Source organism: Danio rerio, chromosome 3 (assembly GCF_049306965.1).
Source record: "Danio rerio strain Tuebingen ecotype United States chromosome 3, GRCz12tu, whole genome shotgun sequence".
Lineage (NCBI taxonomy): Eukaryota > Metazoa > Chordata > Actinopteri > Cypriniformes > Danionidae > Danio > Danio rerio.
In genome coordinates, this window is record NC_133178.1 from 29,525,492 (window position 1) to 29,538,228 (window position 12,737).

Sequence of the window (12,737 nt, forward strand, 5' to 3'; positions counted from 1 at the left end):
TCCAAAAATGAGCGTTTAATTAAAAACATGCTGAAGATTAGCGGACAGGCTGTCGATTCACAAATCCATCATCTGTTTCCACACAAAAGTCAAAGTACTGAACTCAGCACATTGAAGCCTCTTCTCTTTTGACATCTCTTCAGATCCAACAACCCTTTAAAAAACAAACACACGATGTACCCAACGCATGTACAAGCAAGGTAGATCGAGACCCCTCCCCCTTCCCCGTCACCTCCCCCTCCTTTAACAATATCAGTAAACAAAGCGGAACCTATGAATGAAGGAGCAGAGGGAGCGAGCGAATCGAAAAAGAGGGAAACGCAAGCACGCATCTTCATCCCTCAGGAGAAAAAAACAGTCAGGGATGAGAGAACCGGGCAAAGAGAGACACAAGAGCAAGAAGAAGAGTGAGCTAAAGGAAAGAGAAAGCAAGAACTCACATCATCTCGGTCAAAGCCCCTTTCGCTGGATGTGGATGCTGGTCCTCGCTCTGTCCCACCCCCTCCGTCTCCTTTACTCTCTCTACGGCATTGCTGGACCCACAATCCACTGCCTGATTTCTCCTCTTTCTACAACTCTCACATTCTTTCTGTCCTCCGGCATGGTTGACTACACCACACTGCTGTTCATTCAGAGCATGTGTGTGTGATCAAGAGCGTGAGAAAGAGAGAGAGAGAGAGAGGAGGGGAGAAAGAGCGAGAAAAATGAGCGAAAGAGAGGGAGAATCAGCAGGAAGAGAGAGGGGGTAAGGAAGTGTGGATAGTGGCAGAAGGCGTATGTGTGCCTGTACAGTACAGTATGTATTCGTACGCGATGCGTGTATGGATGCCAGAAAACTTGCTGCCACGTTTTCGGCGCAGGATTCGCTTGATGAACTTTTACCTGAAATCATACTGTACGTCCTTGACCCTATTACACAAATCAGTGTCCTATAAAGAGATCACGTGTGGTGGGATGGGAAAAAGAGAGTGCTGCAGGGCGCTCTGGGACGGGGACGCTGGAATTGTGACACAATTGGATGTGTGAACAGACCAGAGAAAGACAAGGAGCAGAGAAGGATGAAGCAGAGAAAGGAGGCTGCCATTAAAAATGACTTGTCGATGGAGGGATGGAAGTGATGGAGATGATGAGGTGAAACCAGAAAGAATGTAGTGATGTGTGGGGCTGAGATGAGAACTGAAGATAGTTTAAAAGAGTGTGTTAATTTGAACACAATGATCAGATCAGATGGTTTTTTTTTATTTAATTATTCAGTAATCTAAATTTTAAATAAATAATCAGCTGTGGCATGAAATTCAGATGGAGGGCAGGAAGTAAAAAACTGAATGGGCGACATAGAAGAAAATCGGTATTTTTGTGATTTATACTATATTTCAGAGGAGATAAAAATAGAAAAAAAGTCACAAATGTTGTGCATGATCCTTATATCATGGGCAGAGTTTTCTACTAAACTAAAATATATCTGCCAGTCATCAAGGCAGTAGATACTATATAAGCTGTTCGTTACATGAAAAATAAATACTGTAGTGTTTGGAAGTATTCTGTAGCATTCATTACCAAAGAGTTATACACATTATACACTTTAGTATAGTGTGGTTCAAAAACTTGTTTATTATACATAGATTTTTTCCCCCATGCGTATATCCAGACATGACAAAATAACAGATGAAAGCATACAAAAGTGTGGATGCATAGTCTACACTAATATTTACTTATTTTTGTAAGGGGGAAAAGTGCTCCACAATAATAACGGTCTGGTTTTGTCGCAAGGGTTGCATTTCTTTTTGGCAATGAACTTACCATCAACAAACATTCACTATTGCTGCACATATAGACATTTACGTTATGTTTGTTTATTCTGCCAAAATGCAAGTAAAGCCTTGGATTATTGCAAAATAGGACAGATTTCATTGCAGCGATTACATGGCAGGGTACATTATTTATACTTTCTGGATTTTGTGTGGTGGTGTTTGCATCTGATTTTTATATAACACATACATACACAGCTAGACCTGTATAATATCTTTATTGGTGCTGTCAAACAAATTGTCGCATTTAAAAAAAAAAGTTTGTACACATGGATGTAACGTTATTGAATGAAAGACTATGCTTTTTTTCTTTTGTTTTTCAGCCAGTTTCTTGAACTTTCCCCCCTTTATAAGCAAAAACTTTTAGAAGTCCATAAAAGCTGTTTAGGATTTCTTAGATTGTCCGATTTAAACATTTATAAACAACTTAAAACAAACACTTTGATGTTCTGATAGCAATTTCTATGTCGAAGAATCACTTCCTGCCCTCCATCTCGCACATCAATGACGTCATGTGAAAACAACCTATTAGAGCAGAGCTCATTAATATTCACAACCCTTCCAAATATGGTCAAAACCAACCATATTAGGGTCAACTCCTGGGGTTGAAAATGAAACCGTAAAACCGATTCTAGAAAATTTTAACGCTTAACTAAGCCCCATACCTTTTAGATATCATAGAACAATTATTCTTTTCAACGATTTATTTGTGGCATTTTGCCTTTACTTGATAGGACAGTATCATGACTGTCATAAACATAAACTGACTGTCCCCACATAAACATGGGGGAGAACATGTAAACTGCACACAAAAATGCCAACAGACCCAGCCAGGACTCGAAATAGTGACCTTTGTCAACCTATGTCTTTATGAAAATTAGTTTTACCACAGCATTTTGAATGGAATTTCAGTGCTTGCCTGCTGCTCCTGACAGCGCTTGCATTTCACCTGTCTTTTATCTTATATTACACACCTAAATGATTGCTCATTTAGTCAATTTTAGTCAATATAAGTCATCTTTAGTAAATCTAAGTCAATTTAATGGACTATATTTTAATTAAATTACATTGTCAATGCTGTCCTTTCACAGCATTGACAATGTAATTTAATTAAAATATAGCCTTATGCAATTAAAAATAGTCACATCAAAGTTTATCAGTGGCTGAAAAATACTTGCCGTGCATATAGCCCATTGGAATGGAAAAAACATGTCCTTTGCATGCTAAACATCAAAATCCTATGCTAAACTATCATGTATTTGACTTATATAAGCACTTACTAAGATGCTTACTAAGTATTTTCTTTGGATGCTTGTGAATAGTTGCAAGATGCTTCAGCAGTCATTCACTCATCCAACCATTTATCCCTCTCTTTCTCCTCCTCTTTGTGCCCTTCATAGTCTGACCTCCAGATGGAGTCACCACAGGGGTGGGAGGGTGATGGAGAGAAAATGAAAGTGTGCAGGGGGCAAGTAAAATAGGAGGAATTAAAAGAGAGAGAGGGAGTGCATGAGAAAGAAAGGGCAAGATGATGGGGCCAAACCCAAAAATAGTAGCAAAAATAATATGATTATATATATGATAACGTAATTAAATGAATAAATAAATAAGAGCTAAAAATAATTAGAAAATGATGTTGCATCAATGTTTGTTAGTGTATTTCTTCATGTGTGCAAATAGGTCCAAGGAAGTGGGTGAGATTCACAGAATAAATAACAAATGTGATTAATAACATGTATATTTGTATGTAAATAATTAATGCGCTTGTATCATGTTGTGCTGCAGAGCTGCCGGGACAGAATGACATCACATGAAGCAGCTTTATGTTTACTGTGAGGTGCTAATGAAAAGAGCTCAGCAGTGTTAATTTACCAGCACACGACTCTCAGACAGCTAGACAGACTGAGAGAGAATGAGTGAGATTACAACATGGCCACCAAAAACAGATCGTAGAGTCTGGCATAGCCTTGCGTAGTCTTCAGATACAAAGGGCTTTCGGTTCATTTCGAAGAGACTGGGATTATATGGAACAATATTTTTAGACCCAACCTACATCACAGAGGACTCCCTCATTTTCTCAAGACCTTGACATCCCTGTGAGGAACCACCATCCTAAAATGTAAAAGTATCTCAACAGTTTCTTGTACAACACTGTAAAAAGTGTAAAAATCTGTAAGCTGTTTAACAGTAAGTTTTCTTAACATATACTGTGAACAGGGCTTGACATTAACACCTGCCAACCCACCAAATGTGGGTAGGTTTCAGCTGTGGCGGGTTAGAGAGCCACTGCCATTTTGGCTGGTTGAAAATCATATTTAAATGTTAGTGTTTTTAAAAAGCAGATCAACAATAAGGATGGCCTAATGGCGCGGGGCCAGCATGAGAGATGACAAAAAAGACTGTGTTTGCGTGAGCAAACGAACCGTTGAATACCGAATGAGAGGATGATCAGGCGCACTATGAGACTATCCTCGTTCACTGACGAGGGCTTCAGGGTCGCACACACAGGTGATGTGATACGCGTGAGTGTTTAAAAGCATGCGTGCACACGTTACTTTGCGCAAAGCATCGATGCCTGGAAATGCAAGTGGTGTGATCAGTTCTCTTTGAAATAGTCTGGACAAAAAAGTGACGCTCGCACAAGCAGCAACCTCCCGCTCTCCCTCATGAAGTAGCTGAAACTGCAATTGATTGAAATTCCGCTTGTCCTGGCTCCATAATAGAGCAAATTTCTATTGACCATAATGCTAAAATGACCAACTTTACAGCAGTAAAAAAGGTATTTACAGCCTGGTACAAAGAACGATTTTGGATCGTATAGCTAATATTACCCTTCATGATAACTGTGAGGGGGTGAATTTTTTAATAACTCATTTGTTTCATTGATATTAGGTTTCATTAAGTCTGCATAATTAAGGGTGTGGCCACTTGAGTGACAGACAGGTCTATACTTCACCATAGCTGATTTCGGCTGATTAGCTGCTGAACTCGGCATTTTCATACTATTTTTGTTTTGTTTTATGTGGCTTTACACAGTCAATTGCTTTTTGGAATTATTTCTTACAATTATCAGATGATATGGCCTGCTATGTGCACTTATTTTAAATAAAAAAAAGTTAAAAACTAATTGCAACACGATTGGATAAGCTCTAGGCAGACAATAAAATAAATAAAACAAACAAAACAATTTAGAACAAACAATTAAGAACATACATTGTTTACAGAATCAGACCATATATAGAAATATAAATATGAAATATATAAAGCACAGAACACAGTCAGGTGCTATTGTACTACAGGTGCAGTGTTCTTGGTAGAGTTCAACAGTTTTATCGAGGTAGGATTCAGAAATAAATAAAAGCTTCAATCTATTGGTTTTACACATTGGTATTCTCGGTCTTTTTCCTGATGGTAGCAGCTGATATTCACTGAAAAGAAGATGTTTGGAATCAGCACTACTATTAACTGCTTTTCTCATGACCGCCTGTTCATATAGTCTGTATGGGCTCATATTGTTTTATTCCTATGATTTTTATGGCTGTTTTTTGAATATGAACCAATTTAATTTTCAATTTTAATTCAGTTGAACACTATAATACCACAATCCATTTGCTCATGCTCATTGAGCAAGCTCATGCATAACACACAAAATGTGAAATTAATAAGGGGTCATGTGAGCATGACTTCTAAATCAAGTATTTTTAGCATGCCAAAGTCAAATTTATGCATATATAAAATATATTTTACCAACATATGATGAATCTACAATATGTACTTGGATTAAAATGGTTACAAAACATTGACGTACAGCTTTGCACTATAAATGAATAAAATATGGAAGTTTACTGTAAAATTTAGCAATTTCTTTCACAGTTTGTATTGTGTTTTAACTGTACATATCTGTCAAATAGGTTGCCTGTTATTTGCTGTCAATTTTACAGATTTTTTACAATAAAAGAACTAGTTTACACCATGACCTAGCAACACACAGCAGGACAAGCTTTCAGTGATAAGCAATTTTGGCATCTGCACCAAACACAAGGCGACATGAGAGAAAGATTTAAATACCAGTCACTGCACTACCAAGGAAATGGTAAAGTAAGGCAAATTCTTCAACATAAATGACCTCATTCTCAAGTTAAAAAATATTTAACATAAAAGATTCAAATCTCACTTACAAATGCAGCAAACACTGCCATGCCCGAATCACACACTGGCATCTCCATCTCTATGTCTGTCAGTTTATCACTCACTCACTCACTCACACTTACAGCGGTGCCAAAAGAGGTGTCAATAGAAGCAGTTCAGAAGAACCCACAGAAAACTCTCCACATGCATGACCTAAACTCAGTCATGTCAATGACAAGCAAATGATTGATAAAGAACACTACAGAAAATCCTATATAAGAAAGATTGTGTGAGTTGAAGCGCTTTGTTTTGAATGCTTCTAATAATACCCTAAAGTGGTCATGAGAACGAGACTCAAAAATGTTAAAGCATAAAGTTTATCCATATAAAATACAGACATACACTTCACCTTTACAACAGACACTTTCTAAACTACATTCTAAACATACTGTCAGTTTTTCAAAAATACAGCAGTGCCTATCATTTTGTCCAAGGGGGCAACACTGTAAATACACTTATTTTTAATATTACAGTGTGTTTGTAATAAACATAGGGCCCTTTGAAATAAGTTTTTTTTTTTTTTTTGAAAATTTAGATTTATCTGAAATTTAACTTATTAAAAGTAAACACGGAATGTGCCTGCATGGAAATACATAGATTTCCACTATTTTTTGTCTTTTAGTAGATATATTATGTGAGCCTTACTTTGTTTACTAAACAAGTGCTTTTAATTTGATTTACATTGTAAACCTTAAATAAATGTTAAGTTTTAATAATATATATTTTTAATTCATGTTTTAAGTTTTTAGTTTCTATTCTTTCAAAATCTACCCAAGTTTTAGGAACAACAAATAAAAAACTTTTAGTGGATCATTTAGTATCAGAAGTGGCTTATTTGAAAGAAAAAGGCGTCTAGATTATGCTTATTTTACCAAAATAAAATATGATCATGCCTTGATTTTTAATTATTTAATTAGAACAGTAAGGTCTGACTCTGCTTAGACAAAAGTCTTGTCACTTAACAGAAATAATGTACAGTATAGAATATAAAGTCATGCTGCAGTGGAAAAAGAATTAATATTGTGTACGACTCCCTTAAGCTTCAACAACTGCATCCATACATCTCTGCAATGACTCAAATAACGTATTAATAAAGTCATCTGGAATGGCAAAGAAAGCGTTCTTGCAGGACTCCCAGAGATCATCAAGATCAAGAACTCTTTCTTCCCATCAGCTATCAGACTTTTAAACAGATAACCAATGCACATAAACAGTCTGTTTTTCTGCTCAGTACAACACTACATTCCCCATCCTAGTTTGCACTATTTTTTTGCACATAAGCCAATTGCACTAGACACTTTTTGCATAATAAGCACAATTTAAGAACCACTATACATTGTTTACAGCTGTTTCACTACTCCAAAATCAGTTTTATATATTGTTTACTTTCATAGATATTTATATACTTACATTTTATAATTATACTTCAGTCACTTCTGTGTGTATATGTGCATTTATGTGTTTGTCTTGTATGATGTGTGTGTTGTGTGTATGACTTCACTGTGGACAGCAAAGAAAGAATCTCATTGTACAGGGAAACGTGTTTCCTTACTGTGCACATGACAATAAAGAATTTAATTTAATTTAATTTAATTTAATTTAATTTAATTTAATTTATACCTTGGATTCATCTTCAATGCCTCCTCCTTCATCTTACCCCAGACATGATCAATAATGTTCATGTCTGGTGACTGGGCGGGCCAATCCTAGAGCACCTTGATGTGGAGGCTGAAGTATGAGAAGGAGTGCTATCCTGCTGAAGAATTTGCCCTCTCCTGTGGTTTGTAATGTAATGAGCAGCACAAATGTCTTGATACCTCAGGCTGTTGATGTTGCCATTGACTCTGCAGATCTCTCACATGCCCCCATACTGAATGTAACCCCAAACCATGATTTTTTTCTTCACCAAACTTTACTGATTTTTGTGAGAATCTTGGGTCCATGAGGGTTCCAATAGGTCTTCTTCAGTATTTGTGATGATACTGAAGAAGATCTGCCACTTCTCCAAATGATCAACTAGAAGTCAAGTTATTATTTGTTGCTCTTACAACTGGGATCGACAACAAGACTTGTCAGGCACAATACATTTTTGATAAACAAAAACTAAAATTAAATTAAAATAAACTCTCTGATATTCTACGACTTTGTCAAAAAAATACAAATTTCCCTGACTTTTAATGTCTGGAACAGACCTTTTAAAATGATATTCCAGATATTCCATGACCCTTGAGAACCGCTCACAGCAAAAAGCTCTTCATTTTGACATATCAGCATCCAAATATCAGCACCACACCTGAAAATGGTCAACAGTAAAAGTGATCTTACCTGGGCGCATCGAAGCTGTCGTAGGATCCAACAGTATAATGCCGGAAGAGTCTCTTGGCTCTCTCACTGCGGCTCTCTGAAAGATGCAAACACAACCGCATCCACATTGTCACAAGTTGATATCTCTTATATCAGTAGAGGCTGCAACTACAGCATGATAACACAACACATGTCCGACTCGAAGTTTCCCGCTCTGACAGAGCGCACTGGCCCAAACCACGGTGAGTTTAGCCAGCGTGAAATGGCACAATCGCTCCCTCTCACACTCCAGTAGTGCTGTAAACTATTAATAGTCATCATAGCTGCTCTCCCTCACAGAGTCTGGCATCACAACATCACAGAGAAGCTGTGGCAATCCGACTGTCCTGCAAACACATCTGGGACTATGGAAATGACAGCTCTAAGTGTGGCGCAGATGTCTTTGATACTTTTAATGTGTTTTTGTGTGAGAAAGGAGTCTCACCTGAACGAGATTCCAGGCTACGGAGAGCAACTTCCTCCACGCAGTCTGAGGGGAACCAGCCTGTGCGTCCTCGAACCGTCCCTTCCCAATAGCCTCCTTCACCCACACTCAGCACTGAGGGAATCAAGAGAAAACAACAGTGTGTGTGTGTGTGTGTGTGTGTGTAGGTCAAATACAAGTACACAATAAAGAGACCAGAAGCGTCATGACACATTTTTGAGGCACATGAATTTTGAAATATTTCAGAACTCATTTAAATTATAAATTGTAGGTTAAAAAATGTTTTTTAGGGGTTCAAGCACGAAGCGATGAAACCCTTGTGTATTTGTTCAGATTTTTTTTTTCTGCTCTAATTTGTATCGCTTTGACACAGAAACTACTGCGGGCCTGTAGCCATGGGGGGATCGGGTGGCTCGAAAGACCCACTCCTCACTGACAAAGGCCCAGACTTTGTCCCATACATGAGCTCATTTCTCCTATTTTGACTGCTATACCATCAAAATGAATGAAAATAGCCCATCGAAATGGCTTTAAGATCAAGTAGAATACTCTGTTGGCTGTCATACTTCAGCTAATCAGTTTAAGCTTTTTCATGAGTCCAACATCCAGCTGTGCAAGAAAATCTACAATTTGACATGAGTGACGGCATCTTTCACTACTGTATTGTTATAGGGAAAACAGTTACACGTAACTTTTTCCTAAATCTTGGACTTTATTCTGTAAACAAAAAAATGACCAATAAAAAGGTGTGAAGCACCAAAAGCGGACCATATTAAAATTCATTTGAATGCTGTTTTGACTATTGATATGATATCCATGAATTTTCAAATGAACTTTTTTTACAGGAGAGGCTAGAAAAATTGTGAAGATTTACATTATTATTATTATTATTTTATTATTCAAATGGCCAAATTCTGACTGAGGAAAATTTAATGTGCTGGCCAGTTTGATATTTATAATTTGCCTAATAAATGACAATGGGCTTGTTTTTTTATTTTAAATGAATTCCTTTTTATGATATATGATGTGATAAATTTGTTTTTAAAAAAATAAGTATTTTCTTATTTCTTTATTCTAAATCTTTAGGAAATATATTTGGTACATCCAAAAGTGTGGTTATGATGATCATCTGACAAGTTATTCCAGCTTAATACAAAGCTTAAAATGTATTTAAATCTCATAATTAAATAGGAAATAGAAAAGAGAAAAGGCCCACTTATTTCACCAGGTTGGCTATGGGCCTGCACTGCTGTCACGCAAACTGTTTATTAAACATTTGTTAACTCAGTCTTTAAACTCTAACACTCTAACTAAATTTCTTTGTTGAATAAACTACTTACAAACTTTCTAACTGATAAATAACCTTATTTTGCTAAAACACTTGAACCCCGATAACTGCTGCTTGCAGCCATATTTGGTGTTGTTTTTAATATAAATAAATATCTAAATAAAAAAAGGGGTTCAACAAGGTTGACCAGGACATGACCATTCTAAATAAATTGCTGAGAATGTGTATTTTATGTACTCTATGTATGTACAAAAATAATTTTAAGGTTAATATATTTGATTGATTATATTTGCTAGTGCAAACATCTTTAAAGTCTAAAATGGTATGAGATTTTAGTCAGCTGCGAATATGATTTATTTATTTTTTTTAATTGATATGATATATTTAAATTCCTGAGATAATAATAACTTCTTACATTTATATAGCGCTTTTCTGGGCACTCAAAGCACTTTACACAATGGGGGAATATCCTCATTCACCACCAGTGTGCAGTATAGAGTCCCCTTCACTATACTGGGGCATTAGGACCCACACAGACCACATTATCATTGATGACATTACAGAATTTTTAACACAATTATCACAGCCTTACATGATATATCAGAAATCATTTTAAGATGCTGATTTAATACTCATGGGGTATTTTTATTACTAATACCAATTCTGAAAAAAAAGTTTTACTGAATATTGAATGCTTTTTCTAAAAACAAAATAAAACAAACAGAATTTATTCAAGTTATTTCTGTAAAACTGTAAAATTTAAAAACTTCAAACACAGTTAGGGTTAAAAAAATCTACTAACTAACTACTAACTACTAATTAACTAACTAAATAACTAACTAACTAACTAACTAACTAACTAACTAACTAACTAACTATATATATATATATATATATATATATATATATATATATATATATATATATATATATATATATATATATATATATATATATATATATATATAGTTTGTATATGACTGTGGTACTTCAGTCACAAACATAGTTAATAACCATAATTAATGTTTAAACAATGTAATAATTTTTACTTTGGTTTTGTCTAATAGACCTAGAACTGCCTCTATAGCCTTGTTTACACCTGGTTTAAAGATATTCAGTCCAATTACAAATGTACAAATCTATCTAAGCTTGTCCACTTTCAACCAATTCCAGAGGTAGCCAAAATTTAATGTAATAGTATTGCTTTTGTAGCATAAATAATCCTGTTTTTTTGACTTGACCTGATTTATGACCAATTTTGTGAGAATGCACACCACAATAAGGTATTTGTAGAAAAAAATGGTTTGTTCATTCAATAGTATTCTTGTGTCACACTGAGCATGTCTGCAAAAAATGTATATGTCTTTAAAAAATCAAAACACAAGTGATCTCATCAGTATGCTATGCATGCTAATAAATCAAAAGATCAGATCAGTTAATACCTGTTGTAAACAGGACCCTTTACCCATTAAAAATAATCACTGCATGACGCTCCTGATACACAAACACACACACACACACACACATTGAATCACAAAACACATGCAAAGACATGATGGCTGTAGAGTTGTATGCACATGCATGCACGCTGACATTGCTCACAAACAGACATATACTGACATACCAACACATATCACCAGAATACATACACAGACAACGTTTATCCACACCTGTGGAAAACATACAGAAACAAACACACATTTAATGGGACCAATTTACAGACACGCACAGCGCACATCATTGCTCCTGCTTACAAAGAGAGACAAACTCACACACACACACATTCACCTTTGACTTTGTCTCCCTTGTTGAAGCTGATTTCGCGGTCACCCTGGGCCGAGTGTGAGCGAGTGGCAACAAAAACTCGGCCAGGAACGGCGCTGTAGAGACGCCGCCGCTGCCCGCTGGCTGTGCCCTGACTACTGATGGATCCCGCTCTACACAATGGCACAGGTATCAGACAACAGGGTTATCATTCATTTATTATTGGCTTTATTCATTCAAGTGTCTGTCTTCATCGGATGTGAGTGACTATACTGGAAGTTAAATAGCTTTTTGGTGTAATAAATTCTAAGAAATTTCCCGTCATCATTTTAAAATTTTAATATTAAATGTCAAGAATTGCCAAGTAAAATTTTTAATATTTACACATTTACTTGATGTAATAAATGAAAGAGTTAATTTACTAGTAATATTAAAATGTTTTCTAATCATTACAGATAAGCCTGGTAGAATTAAGTACATTTTAATCGAAAAAGCATTGACTTGGTTAGCATAAGCAGGAATCCCTACAAAAATGCCACAATTCAATTAGAAAACAATTCATTAGAATGACTGCACAGAGGCACTTTATCATTAGTTTTTGGGGAAAAGAATATGACTTTTTTTGCTTTATTTAATATTGAAAAGTTGCTGTGTAATGTTTTCATCTCTGATACATTTAAAACTCGATTATTTTTTTAAACTAGTAATGATAACATAATTATACACTGAAAAAAATTATTCAAAGATGATTCCTTGGATTTACTAAGTTTTTTTTACGTTAAAAAATTTTACGTTATTAAATATAATATGTTTGTTGAAATTCAACACAAATAGGTTGTTTGCAACAGTTTTGCAGACATCACTTTTTTCAGTGCAGGAAGCAGCATAAAAAGTGAAAATA

At 35.7% G+C, this 12,737-nt stretch overlaps 1 protein-coding gene across 1 annotated transcript in view; it reads right to left on the bottom strand.

Annotated features, from left to right (window-relative positions):
• The window catches only part of shank1 (SH3 and multiple ankyrin repeat domains 1), a 161,795-nt gene that overhangs the window by 38,137 nt on the left and 110,921 nt on the right, over window positions 1-12,737 (bottom strand). Inside the window, exons 13-15 of the mRNA XM_068218106.2 lie at window positions 11,861-12,009; window positions 8,785-8,898; window positions 8,322-8,397 (exon numbers count right to left, since the gene is read on the bottom strand). Of these exons, the coding sequence (XP_068074207.1) occupies window positions 8,322-8,397; window positions 8,785-8,898; window positions 11,861-12,009 (339 nt within the window). The remainder of the gene's footprint in view (window positions 1-8,321; window positions 8,398-8,784; window positions 8,899-11,860; window positions 12,010-12,737) is intronic.